General features: G+C 56.6%; 2 protein-coding genes across 2 annotated transcripts; both read left to right on the forward strand.

Moving 5' to 3' along the window:
* Positions 1-1,061: 1,061 nt before the first annotated feature.
* LOC121063901 (endosome-associated-trafficking regulator 1-like) lies at positions 1,062-2,947 on the forward strand. Its single transcript, XM_040544833.1, has one exon. It carries the CDS (start codon positions 1,728-1,730, stop codon positions 2,856-2,858), a length of 1,131 nt encoding a protein of 376 aa, XP_040400767.1. The 5' UTR covers positions 1,062-1,727; the 3' UTR covers positions 2,859-2,947.
* KCNJ4 (potassium inwardly rectifying channel subfamily J member 4) lies at positions 1,750-8,518 on the forward strand. The gene is made up of 3 exons (XM_040544818.1): positions 1,750-1,834; positions 5,016-5,190; positions 6,186-8,518. The coding sequence occupies exons 2-3, from the start codon at positions 5,153-5,155 to the stop codon at positions 7,513-7,515; spliced, it is 1,368 nt and encodes a 455-aa protein (XP_040400752.1). The 5' UTR covers positions 1,750-1,834; positions 5,016-5,152; the 3' UTR covers positions 7,516-8,518.
* The last annotated feature ends 7,528 nt before the right edge of the window (positions 8,519-16,046 follow it).

Consider the following 16,046-nt stretch of genomic DNA (forward strand, 5'->3'; position numbering starts at 1 on the left):
GGCACCATGGACCAAGCTGGTGTGCTCGGGGCCTGGCGCAATGGCTTGTGCCAATAAAGCGAAGAGCATGGTGTGTCCTGGGACACCTGTGGCACGGCCATGGTGCTCCCAGCATCACCAGGTGGATGGCACAGGAGATGGGGAGCGGCTGGGAAGGAGGGCAGGCTGCAGGGAGGGACAGGACCGGTCTGCTGGCCCTGCACTCCCACCCGCCTGGCTGCAGGGGCTGCCACTGCCCCCATGCTGTGCCCACCGAGGGCGTCCTCAGGAATCACCACCAACCAACCCTCCAGTTTGCCCCATCTCCACATGAGTCCCTGGATGCAGGACCAGCTCCCTGGGCACGTTCCCATGGGATGGGGATTTGCATTTCTGCCTTCAGACAGGCTTTCATCCCCTAGTCTGTACGACCAAGCCACTTGAGGCCATGAATGTCACCCCCTTTTGCTGGGGACATCCTCGAGCCCCCTCCCACCTCATCCCACTCATGTTTTAGGTCTCGGGGGAGGAATGGGACCCCTCGGTGTCTCCTTGGCGTGGATGGTGGGGAGGATGCTGATGAGCACGGGGTGAGCTGGTGACACGACCCCTGACCTTGGGGAGCCCATTGCACAGGCAGGGCCATCTCACCCTCACGGGTGCGTGGGGCTGGGAGCGGTGAGCGGGTTTATTTCCATCCGTCTCCTGGCTCGTGCGGCTGCGAGGCTGTGGCGGCCGGCAGTACGAGCGGTCCCTCTGCCAGCTGGCAGCAGGGGACAGAGCGGGGCGGCAGCAGCGCAGCGCGGACCCGTCTGCGGCCAGCCCGCGGGGCCGATGCCCTGCCCAAAGCGCTGCTGCCGCTCGGCTGCCGGCAGCCACGCTCGGCTCCTCCTGCCTCGCAGGAGGCAGCAAGGGCAGCCTCGGTGTCCCCAGCCGCCCACCGGTGACCGAGGTAGGTGCCCCGCGGGATGCTCGAGGGGCTGTCCGGAGGGGATGGCTGTGGTGTCCCCGCGCAGCGGGCTGAGGCCGCCGGCGGGGTGGACTTTACGTGGCTCGGCAATTGCCAGGTTGCTGACAGAATTAGCCAGGTGCCTGTCTTTATTAAAGCCCGACTCGTGCTCTGTCCCTGCCCTCCATCCTCTCCCCGCATCAGCCTCCGTGCCCCCGACTGCGGCTTTGCGCGGCACGCTCCTGCTTCACCAGCCCTGTCCCCTTCCCCTGCCTGGTGCCAGCGCTGTCAGCAACGCGCCAGCAGCCTGCTCTTGCTGCCAGAGATGTCTCCATCCCCGCGCTGCCTGCCCAGGGCCACCAATCCCTCTCCCCGTGCACCGCGAGAGGCTTCGGGTCGCTTTGCCAGCTCCTCTCCACCCACCGACAGCATCCCTGGGCTGGGTGGGCTCTGTGGGACCCCGATACCAAAAAGCACTTGTGTAGCTGCTGGATTCCTCGCTTCCTCGTCGTGACATCACAGTGGGCAAGGAAGCTGCACAGTGACATCACAGACCGAGGTGGTTCCTGTGCCCCCCCTAGCAAAGACAGAGATGCCTGGTCCTCCCCTCCCTGCCGCCTCCGCTCCCCACCACACGCACCCGAACACCCTGCTGGTTTGAATGGAGGGGCCTCGGTGATCGCCTGGTCCCCTGCCAGTGTCACCGAGGCTGCAGAGGTTGGCACGGGGCAGGTGCCACCTGCCTACGGGACCAGGGCTGAGGGCAGTTCGGATCCTCCCGTTCCCTGCAGTCCTGAAAATGTCGCGGCCGCTTGGCATCTCCGGGGTGATGGAGAGGGCCTGCCTGGAGCCTCAAGACCTGGAAGATGATGATGATGACAACGATGATGACAACGACGATTACAGGTACGCCTGCCACTCCATGCATCCTCCGCCCCAGTGCAAGAGCCGCGACAGCTCTGGTGACAGTCAGCTGGAGGATCCGGGTGGGCCAGTCAGCATCCCGTTCCCCTTAAAGCCCAGACACTCCTGCATGGTGAAAGATGGCGAGAAAAACAGAATGTACGCCAAGAGGCTGGCCAGGCACGCTCTGGAGCTCGAGGAGGACGCTCAGGAGTTTCAGGAGCCATTTCACAAAGAGAAGGAAATGTCTGGCAGCTTGTCGGAGGAGGAGGACGACAGCTGGACCAGGACCTACCACCTCCCCGTGCACCGAAGGCCGCACGTGTCCCGCGCTGCCAGCTCATCTCCGTGCAGCCCCTACGACTCGTTCCAGCACGGCACCAGCAAGCACCTGGGGACGGATGCGTTCGCCCTGTGGGCCCACGCCAGCGACCCGTACCTCGCCTACCCAGAGCACGGCAGGGCAGCAGAGCCCCACATGCAGCAGGAGGAGGCCGTCGGGGACAGGGAGCTCCCCTCCCTGCAGCTGACCTACAAAGTGCTCTGGGACGAGAACAACGTGCTCAGGAGGATGGTCAGGAGCATGCAGAGCTCCTTGGAGAGCCAGGCGCGCACGGTGCGCAGCCTGGAGAGGCGGCTGAAGGCCAGCCTGGTCAAAGAGGAGAGAGAGGCCCAAGGGCTGCAGTCCCTCGTCCAGCAGGCCGAGCGGAACCTCCAGCTCATGACCCAGCGGGCTCTGGAGGCGGAAGGCCACGTGGAGAGGCTGAAGCAGGAGATGATCGTTCTCCAGGGGGAGCTGGAGACCTCCAAGGTGGAGAACGAAAACTTGAGAGCAGGCCAGACCACGGACCTGGGGGCGGTGAAGCACAACATAGACTTTGCCTTGCAGAGCCTCCACAAGATAATATCGGGTGCGAACTTGTCCATCAGACAGCTGGTGTCTGGAGCAGAGTCGCTGAACTTTGTTGCTGAGCTCCTTAAGTCTACAGGCAAAATTTCGGACGCTGAAGAAGAGAAAGACCTATGAACAAAATGCTGTGGGGGTCCCGTGGGGGAGCATGCAGACTGAGGCCACGTGTGTCCCACCACAGCCGACACTAAAAACGTTTGCTCTCATGTGCTGGGCTGCGTATGTTCACCTTGGTAGCCTTTATTCTTCACAGAAACGCTTTCCTTGTGGTTAATTATGAATTATGGGTACTGCTGTAGCTGTTTTGGCACGGTGGAGCCAGAAGCAAGCACTCCCCAGGCTCTGAGCTGCAAGGCCCAGCTGTGGTGGGCCTGCACAAGAGCTGACTTGGGCTCCCATGTGCTCAGCAGCAGGGGATGTGGTTCTCCTAAACACATCCCTTCGCTTAGCTGAACGGGGAATGAGCACAGCCCTTGTACCTGCGTTTCATCCCTTCCCTTTGCCCCTTCTTGGTGAGCTAGGGCAGGTAAGAAGCGGAGGTCTGGGTGCTGCTGCTCACAGCTTCAGAGGGCAGATTTTCCTTGGGTCCTCCTTCCTCTTCATGTGGAGCCAGCAGTTCGCCTGGCCCTGAAATACGAAGTCTCTTTGGAATTTGTGCACCTATTTCTGCGGCCAGGGAAAGTAGAGGCTGGGGAGGACGTGGTGGAGAGGAGCATGCCTGAGTTGCCCACCTTTGCCACCTGCTAAAGAAGTGAAGGCAGGACCCTACTGTCCAAACTCACCATGTAATCAACAAAGATGTGGCTTAGCTTTATCCTTTTGGGACCACCTGTGGGCACAAAGTGACCTTTCTTGGTCACCTAGTCATCCCTCAAGATTTCTGACCAATTTAGGTTACCCACCTCAGTTTCTGCTGTAGGTTATCCAGCTGCACACCAGAATTTTCCATGTCTGGCCAAAGGGACCCTTCTTAAACAGTTGGATGCTGTAGGGTGCTGAGGGGTGGGTCCTGGCAGAGTTCAGCATCATGGTTTTTCCTGTTGGGAATTTTGCGGAGCAAAAAAATTACCTCTACATGGTAAGTGGCAAACTACAAGGCTGCTGCTGTCTCATGGTCCCATAGTGTCCCTGCTCTGAACGGCCATGGTTGTGTTGCCACAGGCCTTCAGCTGCCTCAGTAACCTTGGCCTCTGGGGAAGGGACTGCTGATTAACCTTCACCACAGACATGGCAACGGCAGTGCCTGCACATCAGAGGTGATGTCTGGAGCTCCTTACTTGCTGCCATCCAGTCTGTGCTCCTAAGTCAGGAAAGGTGGCGGTCACCCTTAGCCACACAAAACCCCGCTCTTGCAACAAGCCCTAAACATTGGGTTTGACCCAGAAATCCTTGGATTTGACCGAGATATGGCAACCGCTGGTTGCTCATCGGTGAGGCTGGGAGGAAGCGAACTGGCTGGCCGTGTCTGCGCTGTGTGCTCTGCGCCGGCTGCTGTAATCCAAAGGTTACAGTGCAGGATTAGCATGGGTGTACAAAGCCCTTCCTAATCTGTGAGTCATTACCCCCTCGCTGCGTTTCACTTCCCAGCAGCTCTGGGCAGGTGGGATAGGTCTGCTCTCAAGTCTTCGGTCTCCCAGTCCTTCAGTTCAGGGAGGACCGGGTCGGGACATAACATCCGCTGGACGTGCTCCCCACAGCGAGCGTGGTATGTTGCAAGGTCTGTTTGCTCTAACTGGCTTCTGCTTAGCTACCCCTAAGCTCTTCCTTTGCATCACTTCTCCTTTTTGGCTCTCCCACTTGCTTTTCTTCCCATCCTTAAAATGGTGGTGGTGGGGGGATGTTCTGCACTCCCTGGAATTAAATGCCCTCTGGGTCAGGCTGGGCTGACGGAGATCCCTGAGGACCGCCGCGTGTGTCCGTGCTTTGTTAGTCCTTGCGTGTGGGGTATTTAGACTGGCTGAGCTCTTGCCCTCATGTAAGCTATGATATTAATATATTGGCTCAGGGCAGGGGCCCTGCAAGCTGCTCAACTGTTGTGTCCTTGATCTGGAGAGCGGTGACCAGCCTGCCAGCACCTCTACCTGGGCTGGGGACTGCAGGCTGTGGGTGAACCAGGCTTACATCCATCGTCCCTTCACCAGCCGGAGCAGAGCTGTGGAGTGGTGTCCCCCGGCACCACCAGGCCCCTCTGGGAGCTGTAAACCCTCCACACACCCAGCACGGGTGCTTTCAGGGGGGGCTTTGACGGGGTTTTGCTCTGTCCTTCTCTGTAAGGCACATGCCCAGGAGCAATGGCGATGACAGCGTGGGCCTCAGCTGGCCAGAGGTGAAACCTAGAGCCGCTCGGTCCCGTGTGAGTGCTGCTGCATGAGATCCCACGCTCTCCGAGCTCCCCTGGCCCCCGACACCCGATGATACAGCGAGCCATGGGCAGCGTCCGAGTCAACCGGTGAGTAGCCTTCATCTCAAGGACCATTGCTGCACCAGGTGGTCTGGGCAGCCTCATCTGGTCCCTCAGGCTCTGCCTTCAGCCCATCTCTCATTATATTCTTCTCAAAATACCCACCGGGGGCTTTCCTGCTCCAAGTTATGGCTCCTTTCTCTGGCTCCAATCTGAAACGCGCCATGTGTGGGGGGAGATCTTGGCTCTCATCAGGGTTGGCTGCTGCAGAGGAGAAGCAAAGTACCAATGCAGTGCTGGACACTTGCCCTGGCCCAGAAATTGCCAATTTCAGCAGGACTGCAGAAGCCCCGCGTCCCCTTTCCAATGAGATGAGGATGGCAGATGGTGCTGGAGCTGTTAGGCTGCCCTGAAGAAAACACCCTATTTAAGCACGGAGCACTTGGCACCAGGGGGATGGTGGTCATGCTGGAGGAACCCAGCAAACCTGTCAACGTGATGGGCTGGGAGGGAGGCACTGCCAGCCCAAGTGGTCCTGGGAGGCCATGGTGACGAGGGCAGAGTGGTCTCGGTGGGTCTGTGCACTCGGGGAGAGGCAGCTTAATCTCCTCAGTGCTCAGAGCATCTTCTGCCATCATGCCTTTAAGGAGCGTCTGCGACTTAAGACCCAGCAGCATATAAGCACTCAGAAGCTGCCTTCTCCTGGCAGCGAGGAGAGGTGCAACGGTGCCATCCATAACAGAGGGGAGCAGGGAGGACAAAGGCTCCCCGAAGAGGGGAGTTTCTCCCAGGGAAACTGCCAGTGCTTTGGTTGTTGATCTCCAAATTACACCTTTGGCTTCGGATGCGGGATGCTGGGAGCCACGCTTGTTGCTGTGGCAACTGAGTTGTCCTGAGCGCAGGAAGTGTATAAACATTGTCACCAACGCACAATGGAGTCGGTGAGGAGAGCAGAGGAGAAAATAGAAACGCCCAGCCTTATATAACGCCAGGGCCAACATGTTGCTCTTCACGTATCTCTCTGCCTGTCCCTTCTCTTCCAGGTACAGCATCGTCTCGACCGAAGAAGATGGACACAAGGTCTCCGCGCTGGGCAGCATGAACGGGCACAGCCGGAACGGGAAGGGCCATGCCCCCCGGCGGAAGCACCGCAACCGCTTCGTGAAGAAGAACGGCCAGTGCAACGTCTACTTTGCCAACCTGAGCAACAAGTCTCAGCGCTACATGGCCGACATCTTCACCACCTGTGTGGACACGCGCTGGCGGTACATGCTTATGATCTTCTCCGCTGCCTTCCTGGTCTCCTGGCTCTTCTTCGGCTTCCTCTTCTGGTGCATCGCTTTCTTCCACGGTGACCTCAACGCACCGGCAGTGGGAGGTGGCCCCTCTCTCCTCAAGCCCTGCATCATGCATGTGAACAGCTTCCTGGGGGCTTTTCTTTTCTCAGTGGAGACACAGACAACCATTGGGTACGGCTTCCGCTGCGTGACTGAGGAGTGCCCACTGGCCATCATGGCAGTCGTGGTCCAGTCCATCGTGGGCTGCGTTATTGACTCCTTCATGATTGGCACCATCATGGCCAAGATGGCAAGGCCCAAGAAGCGGGCCCAGACTCTCCTCTTCAGTCACCACGCGGTCATCTCCGTGCGGGATGGCAAACTGTGCCTCATGTGGCGAGTGGGCAACCTGAGGAGGAGCCACATTGTGGAGGCCCACGTCCGAGCCCAGCTCATCAAGCCCTACATGACGGAGGAAGGGGAATACCTACCGTTGGACCAGCGGGACCTCAATGTAGGCTATGATGTGGGCCTCGATCGTATATTTTTGGTCTCGCCCATTATTATTGTTCATGAGATCGATGAGGAAAGCCCACTCTATGGGATTGGCAAGGAGGAGTTGGAGACGGAGAACTTTGAGATTGTCGTTATCCTGGAGGGGATGGTGGAAGCCACGGCCATGACCACTCAGGCACGAAGCTCTTACCTCGCAAGTGAAATACTCTGGGGTCACCGTTTTGAACCAGTTGTGTTTGAGGAGAAGAACCACTACAAAGTGGATTATTCGCGCTTTCACAAGACCTATGAGGTAGCTGGCACACCTTGCTGCTCTGCCCGGGAGCTGCAAGAAAGCAAGATGACTATCCTACCTTCTCCTCCACCTCCCAGTGCCTTCTGCTATGAGAATGAGCTGGCTCTTGTCAGTCAAGACGAAGATGAAGATGATGATGAAGTGGGTGTGGCATTAGGTGGCAGCACCAAGGAAGAGGGAGGCGTCATCCAGATGATGGATTTTGGAAGCCACCTGGACCTGGAGCGGCTCCAGGCAACTCTGCCCCTAGATACAATCTCGTACCGCAGGGAGTCAGCCATCTAACTCCTCCAACCTCCCCGTGCTACACCCGTTGCCCACCATCTCCTCCTTTGTTCTGCACCCGTACGTAGCCGGATAAGTCCCTTGCCCACCAAAAAAAAAAACCCGCCCGTGACCACCTCTCAGCACCTGAGTACATCAAGGCCTGGAGCTGCTCTGATATACTCCCTATCCCATGAAGTTATACCGCCTGGAAGAGGAGTTAGGATACACGATCCTTCCGGGGTGTGCAGCTTGTGCGAGGACCCGTTGCCTGCCCAGAGACAGGAGAGGAGCACGCCTGGTTTCTCATCTCTGGAGAGGCGACAGGAGTCCGTGCCCTCAACGGGCAGGCTGGGACCCCCCGAAATTGTATCTGCAGCTGAGACAATGACAGACTTTCTGGCCCCTCCCAACGTGGGCAGGCCCCGTGGTTATCAAGAGTCACGATTGTCACGAGGAGAGGAGTGGTGATACCTAAGCCCTGACCAGATGAGGATAGACAGGAGAGTTTAGGACTCCTGGAGGGAGCGGGGAAGGCTCTGGAGGGAGGGGTTTGCTTGCATGTTTATCGCTTGTTGCACATGACTTTCTTTGTACATAAAACAGATGAAGAACTGAAATCCATATTCTTCCACTGTAAACGCCAAGCTAGGAGAGAAGGACACTGCACATAGCCCGCTCTGCACTCTCCTCGGCTTTTGGCGCCCGTCACCTCCAGAAGCAGCTCGGCTCCACGGACTCAGACCCAGCTCTCCCGGTCCTCCCGAAACACACGTCCTGCTTCTCCCCCAAGATGCCTGGCAGGGGAGGCAGGGCCCTGTGCTTGCACGCCTGGACTGCTCCCGGCACGGCACGGCCAGGACGGCAGACAAGTGACCTGACTGGACAGCAGAACCTCTCCTTGCTCCTTCCACCTCCTCCGTTCTTCTCCCTGCTGCCATCAGCTGTAAAACTGAATTTGTAACTATTTATTTTTAATAAAGTCTAATATCCCGGGGGGAGGTTTGGAAGCGAAGGAGAGACCCCAAGGCTGCAGCCCGGTGTAGAGACTGATGAGTGCTGGTGTTTGCTGTTTGTATGGCATCGGTGCCTCGAGGCTGCCTTGCTCTGGGCCTCTCTGGGAAAGACCTACCATAAGAGGCTCAAAGAGTGTGCCTGGGGCTAGGATATGTTGCATACACAATGTGTGGAGGGAGGGATGCATTTGCATTAAATTTTCCAATAGGATGGGTCAAAAAAATCCTGCCTGCTTTGGAGATACCAGGAGTTTTGCCCAAGAAAGGCTAAGGGGTGTGCTTGATGAAGAGGCAGAGATGTACTCAACACCGCTCTAGATGTAAGGCTCAACACACACACACAAACAAGACAAAAACCCACCCATCCCAAAATTGCTAGGTACGAGTAAGAACTGGGATACATAAAGGGAGGGCATCAGCTGCCACTAGACCTAACATCACTTTTCTATCATTTCACAGAAGACACAAAAGCTTGGTGAGTCTTTCCCTTTAGGAGCAGCAGGATAACTCGTTTAATACTGTAGATGATATGAGGATGGGAAGATAAATGGGTAGCTCAAGAAGCTGCTCTGGGCGCCTAACAGACGTGCTATCAGGGAAACGGCTGAAGAAATGATTTCCCATCTCAGCCTTGATCTACAGAACAGAAAGACAGCATCTCGATATCAGTTCAGAACTGGTACAAGAAGCAAGAGAAGCCTTTGTTTTCCACACGGTGCCTCCTGGCTTTTCCCACGTACAGCTTGATACCCAGCCTCATTTCTCAGCGTGTGTCCCTGTCCCACCTCCCCTCTCCGCTGCTAATTAACAAAGTCCCTCCCTCCCTCCCTTTATTATTTATTTATTTTCCCCAGAGGGAATAAACAGGGGCCGGTATTGACCTGGCTTTCAATACAGCTTTCAGAGCTGGCTGCCTGTCGCTGGCCATGGCAGTGGAAACAAACTAATGGACCGAGAGGGAAGGACTCCGTGTGCGAGGACACGAGCACCCAGGACGTGGTTCCCAAAGATGGGGAACCCACGTGGCTGGGCACCCCCAACCGAGGTACAGCATCCTTTGGGAGGGAGGGAAGCGCTGGGGGACAATGAGATCCCCCAGCCTGGTAGCTCCTGGGAGGCTGATCTGCAAGGGGATGCAGCCCACGAGGACATGTGGGGGAGATTTCCCCTGCTTTGCCAATGCACAGAGGTAGGTACATCCTTCGTCCTCCTTGTGATCACCCAAATCACCAAGTACTCGTGCCCAGGAACACACGCATATGTCACACGTGGGCATAAACCACCCTACACCACAGCCGCACCCCACGAACACCCAGCCACGGGCTCACAAACCTTGTGCAACAGCAGCATTCATCGCAACAAGCGCCTCTGGGGTTAGATGCCGGGCGCTCCTTTACACGGCCCACAAAAAACCATCAGCAGAATCCACCGTGGAGGGCTGTTTGCTATAGAGAAGGCTTTTAAGGGGGTCTGCAAATCGGCTCGCCCAGCCATTCACAGACGAATACAGATGGGGTTTAGGACAGGGTGCTGCAGTGTATGATGTGTGGAGCATTGCCCTTCAGGTAGGGGATGCCTTCTGGTTCTGTGCTCTCCAGAGAAGACACCTCTGTGTGCTCCCTCGCTCCTGCAGGGCCTGATGGAGGGATCGTTTCTGCAATGCTTGTTGGGGCTTGGCTTGTTGTTGAAAGCTATTCAAACCTCAGAAAGCTAACGGGGAGAGGAAGGGCTTTTTCCCCTATGAATGAGATCCAGGCACTGGCTCAGATCCTGCACCCCATGACAGCTAACTATGCCGCTCTGGCTCCTGCCAGCTCTCAGATGAACATTGTTGTTGTTTTAAATGACACTTGAGCAATTTGTTTCATGTTTTATTTTTGGTGACACTTTTAGCCAACCCTTTTGAAAAGAGACCGTCGTTGGCACCTTTCAGCTCACCCCAAAACTTGCTCAGCGAAACGTTTTTGATACACGACCGCGGCTAAAAATATTGTCAAGGAACACGATAATAGTTTCAAACAGGGAGAAAATGGGTCTGGATTTCCGTGGTCAGGAAATCACGTTGAAAATGTTCTCGTTTCTGAAGAAACCTGCATTTTTTTTTTTTTTTTTGCACCCAGCTCCGCTTCTGTTGTGTCCCGGAGCGGGGAGCAGCCGGTTGCACACAGGCTTGTGACCTCTGCGCTGTAAAATGCCTCTTCCCCTTCTTCCCAGGCCATTAAGGGCTCGCTCCTGCCCCTGCTAAGTCAATGGGAATTTTGCCATTGCCTGGGGTGAGCGCGGAGCTGGGCCCTAATGGAGTGCCACTATCGGAAACCCCCTGCGGCGGGAGGCCTGTGCTCAAGCTGGGAAGCTGGGACAGGGGAAAGCTGGGCTAAGCAGGAGGGGGAGAGGTGAAAGGGCAGTTTGTGGGGTCGGGGGGGAGCTCAGCGCATCGCTTGGGGGGCACCCGGCAGGGTGGGCGCCCAGCAGCGGGGCGGGCAGGGGACCCTTGGGTGCAGCCGGCTGGGACTTGGGGTCCCTCAGCCAGGGGGGCTGCGCAGGCTGGGGGTGCAAAGCAGAGGAGCTGAGGTGGCAGCGAGGTGCCACAGGGGCTGTGCTCAGCCCTTGGGGGGGCTCTGCTGGGGGGTGCAGCCCTCCCCAGCCCCCTGGTGCTCTGCGGGAGCCGGAGCGGGGATGCTGCGGCACTTGGCTGTCCTCAGAGCACCACCTAGGGATGAAAGCGAGCCTCGCACCCTGCCTCTCCCTGCTCCTCCAGCGGCTGCGGGGCCACACCGGGCTGGGGACACCCCCGGGGGTGCGGGATGGGGTGGTGCGGAATGGTGTGCAGGGGGTGGGGATGTTCCCCTTCCCACCCTGCAGACAACGCCCGCTCTGGAAGGACGGGCACCGGGGTGCCAGCGTTTTCCCAGCCTGGTCCTTCAACCTACAGCAAAGGTCAGGCTGGCTGGGGACAGCTCTATCAACTATCAGCTCTGTAAAACCTCAGCAGCTTTCACAGAGCACCCACTGGCTTTGAGTGCCGTTCAGATGTACACCGACACTTTGATTTCTTCTCCGGGCAGAGCTGTGCCAGCCCGGGGAAGTTGTGCAGAGAAAACCTGGGTTCGGAGCCAGGTCTTTCTGGTCACTGCCCTGCCACCTGCCTGTCCCTTCAGTTGTCACCTCTGCAAGCTGGCTGGTTGCAGATGCTCAACATTTCACATTTTTTCCCCACATTTCCATTACTCAGTCCCTTGGCGTGGCACACGCATCTTATGGGGCAGCAGGGTAATGCTGCCTTTCCCCTGCCCCAGGCAGCTGTGAACCTGCGTGGTAGTGGAGAAATGCCCTGCTGGGACGTGTCCTGGCCAGCATGGTGGCTGGTGTACAGCTTGCAGGGCTTTCAATGCCCTAGGAGCTCTTCTGGCAACCGACCTTTTTGTATCCCCTCAGGACACAAGGTAATGGTAGCCCGGCTTGCAAACCGTACAGAGTCTCTGCTCCTGGGTTTCTCCCAGTTCCTGAGAAAAGCAACAAGAGGAGAGCAGTCAATGGGCCATTAGTCATTTCCTTACCTTTGAACACGTCCCCTCCAGAAGGAAGCATCCAGTGGGGACAACCCCTCTGCTCTCTGGGTAGCTCTAAGCATGCAGACCCCGAGTGACAAGCTACCCAGATCAGGCCAGCGTGGGAAGAGGAAATGCGTGCTGCTAAGCGGAGTGATGCGATTTCACTGCCCTAGTGCCCACAAAGAAATGCAGGATGGACACAAACACCGTCCTGAAATAGTCTGTCAGACACTGGATATTTGAGCTTTAAAACCTTTTGGCCTCTGAAATTAGCAGGATTATTTTGGTGCTGGCCCCGAATTTGAAATAGCACGTCTTGAGACCTGGGACCTGGTAATATTAGGGTCCCCGGCTGCGGTGCGTGGATGGAGTTGTTCGAATGTCCCAGCGCTGCAGTCACTGAAATGGTCAGCTGGTTAAACACATGCAAAGCACGGCCATCACTTAGGTGCAGGCTGCTGGGGGCTAAGCAGTTACACCGTGTGCCTTGGCCAGCGACCTGCCCATGAGCACGAAACCCCCCCCGATCCTCGGCTGTCGCAGGGAGCCGGTCCCCAGCTGCCTCTCGCCCTCGGCCGCGTGGGCCGCGTGGTGAGATGGCCTTTTGTTAATCGGTGCCCCGTGCCTGGCGCTCAGCCGGCGAGGACAGGCTGTCCCTTGCAGAGAACCCCCTTGCATAAGAATCGCAGAGGAGCTGTGCTGAGATGCTGAACTAATCCAGCGGGGCATGCCGGGAAGCTGCATTTTAAGCCATCCTCCCTGCCCTCCCGGCTCCCCGCATGTTGTTTATCTCTCCCGTCCCTCCCACAGCGGTACGTGAATTATCCTGACTGGGCAAGCTGGTTTCATAACCGCCTGGGCCGCCCCCACCCCCACCCCCCACCCCCGGCGCGTGCATACATGGGGCTCGCTCGTACATGGGAGGCTTTTTGGCCACCGTTTTTCACCGCCGTGAATCACAAGCTCGGGTGAATGCTGTGCTTCCCCCCCCGCCACACACACACACCGCGGGTGGTATCTGAGTATTTTTGCTCCCATGGCAGGCATGTGCCGCCTCACCTGTGCCAAAAATGCCAAACGCAATCGGGAGCTGCACATCACAGGACCGAAGGGCAATGCGGGATGAAAGGGACCTCACCAGGCACCACCGTGAAGGGCTTGGCTCTGTCTTTTACAGAGCCGCTCCCCAGCCCGTATCCTTGCCAGGGACTCCTTCTTCCCGGGTGCAGGGCTTTGCATTTGTCCCTGCTGAACTCACGGAGTTCCTGCAGGACCATCCCTGGTAATATTGGTGGTAGGGGGACGGTTGGACCTTGGAGGTCTTTTCCAACCTTAATGATTCCGTGATTCTCGGTCCTCCCTCCAATGGAGTGTCATCTGCAAGCTCGGTGTCTTCTCCATGGGCTGCTCATCCTCTCACCAGAGGCTCTGAGAAGCTAAAAAATCCACCCCCAGCGCCTTGCGGGAAGGGACGGAGCTGCCTGTCCTGCCCCGGCCCTCCTGCTGCCAGCCCTCCAGGATGATGCAATGGGGCTGCCCCAGCCCGTGGCTCTGCCACGGGGCAAAACCCAAGCAGAGAGAGTGATAAATTCAACCCCTTTTCTCCAAAAAAGATGAGGGTTGGAGGATGAGCTTATACATCCTCAAACAAGATGCTGCAGACTCAGCCCTGAGCCCTTCTTCTGCCCTGTCCCTGTCCCGCAGTCCTCTGCTACGTCTGCCCTGGCCTAACACAGCCCCAAGGGTGCACCTCAATATTCCTATTTGTTTTTTTTTTCCACTTGGTCATTTTTTTATTCTATTTTTTTAAACAAACCAAGGCGGCGTGGGTGGCTGACAGAAGCTGGGAATACCACAAGGATAAAAAAAGGTGAGGTATATGGAAAAAACCAATAAAGGCCCTTAATTATAGGTGTGGCCAGGAGCAGCTCCTATTATTAACGTTGCCGACACTTCCCCTTTTAAGACCCTGTTTTCACTACCTTATAACTTTGTCAAAGTTTCTCCAACCAAGCAGAAACTTTAAGTTGCCAGCGATTGCCTCGGCTTGAATTGGGCCCGTTTATTGAGTTTTTGTGAAAACATTGAGTTTTCCTGAAAACCTAGAATATATACCTAAGGTCTGGCCCAGGGGATGAAGGCTCCAGGTCTTCTGGGCTTTGAGCAAGGGCTTGGCCCTGGGCAGGAAGGCAGTTTTTGTGTCACGGAGGCTGTGCTTTGCCAGCTCCGTGACACCGCTGCTCTCCCCCACCGGCGTGGACAAATTACATGGCTTTGCTACAGGCAGGAGGAAGGCTTGTCACAGCTTCCCAGCTACAAGGATTTCAGCCTCTGTGAACCTGCCCAACCCTCCCGCGGCTTCCAAGGCTGGAGAAACGACGTGTGGGCTTTCCCACGGAGGATTGGGGCTTTCCCAGGAGCAGTTTTGGAGCCCAGGAGCAGAGAGCAGGGCTGGCCGGGGCAGTGCAGTGGGGACGGGGAGAGCAGAGGAGGGGTGGTGGGAACCAGAGCGTTTGTGGGGGGCTTGGTGGCAGGTGGGACTGGGGCTGGAGCCGTGTCACCTTGTGCTGCTGGGACCACAGGTTTCTCCAGCACCTCGGCAAGGGGCCACAATTCCCAAGGCTCACCGCTGCTGCGATGTGACCCCAGACACCAGCCGGCAGCGTGTCCCACCTCTCACCACCTCCAGTCCTCACTGGGGACAGCAGGCCACCGCTCTCCCTGTTTTATCAGCACCAAGGTTGTCTGCGCAGCTACCCTTCAGCATCCTCGTGCATTTGAGTTACGATAGACTCTTTAATTACACGGCCACAGATTTATTTTCCACAGGACACCTGCCGCACGCAGGTTAGACGGTGCTTGGGATGAGTCGGGACTGTGTCATGCAGGAGCCTCCTTGCAGAGCCTCAGCATCATTTTGTAAATTTTTTTTTTTTTTTTTTTTGCAAAAGTGTGAAGGAAAAGGAGTGACTCATTGCTGAGATGGTTGTGTGCTGGCCTGGATCCCTGCCCCGCCGCGGATTTCCTACCTGATGCTGAGCGAGTCACTCACAGCAACCTTTTTGGAGGTAGCTATTAGCTATGTTTTATTTATTTTGGCGTTTTGCTTTGTTTTTAGCCTCGTGCTATCCTGGGATCCTGATGTCTCATTTGCAGGAGTATTCATTGCTCCCTGCTGTGTGTGAATTGGGACTTGACTGTACAAAAGGCTACAAAATGCAAAGTGCTCTGGCAAGGCTCACCGCTCAGATCGGCATCCCCACATTGCAGGCTACTTCTGACCTTACCTCGGGGAACATTGGGTCTTCTCTGAAATGCTGCTCTTTTGCTTGGTGTGAGTATTGGGAAGGCAAATCCCTGATTATTTGGGAAGCACTGAGAAATCAAAGTGTGTGTCCTGTGAAAAGACCCCGTGAACATTAATCATTGTTTTTAGAGTAGGGGCTGACTATCCTGAAGTTAATAAACTGTGAGTTAACGCTTTGAACAACAAGGAGAAAACAGAATACCAGACAGCTGATCCTCAAATGATCACCAGCCAGCCTGGGCAGTGATCCCGGGACAAGAAATGCATGTGGTCTTATACAGCCTGGACCGTAATCCATATCCTTCCTATTTCGGCCCATTTCGGGTTTGAGGATTGTGCTGCGTTAGCGCTGCCCTCGCATAGCATTTCGAGCGTGATAAAGTAAGTCTTGTGGTCCTCGTGACACACTGCTAACCCCGTGCCTCCGTTACACCAAGGGCAGGAGGGCAGCCGAGCTGCAGCCCCAGGGTAAGCGAGCGCAGGAGGCTGCCAGATCTACGCTGAGTTTATCAGCGTTAGATGAGCAGAGGTGCCCCTGTCCCAGTGGGAAGTCACCTCAGGGACTCTTGGGCTGCCAGGAGGTTTGTGCTGCTGGATGCATCAAGCTGTGTGTGTTTGCCTCCTCTTGAATCCCAGGAGTTTGCTCTCACTTCAGATTTCTTGCTTCTGCTGGCCTTG

Source organism: Cygnus olor, chromosome 1, assembly GCF_009769625.2.
Source record: "Cygnus olor isolate bCygOlo1 chromosome 1, bCygOlo1.pri.v2, whole genome shotgun sequence".
Classification (NCBI taxonomy): Eukaryota; Metazoa; Chordata; class Aves; order Anseriformes; family Anatidae; genus Cygnus; species Cygnus olor.

Bases quoted from the DNA above. Each gene is read 5' to 3' on its own strand.
- LOC121063901 (XM_040544833.1), top strand. From the start codon at position 1,728: ATGTCGCGGCCGCTTGGCATCTCCGGGGTGATGGAGAGGGCCTGCCTG.
- KCNJ4 (XM_040544818.1), top strand. From the start codon at position 5,153: ATGATACAGCGAGCCATGGGCAGCGTCCGAGTCAACCG. The intron at 5,191-6,185 runs GTGAGTAGCCTT...CTTCTCTTCCAG, and splicing joins GGCAGCGTCCGAGTCAACCG to GTACAGCATCGTCTCGACCG.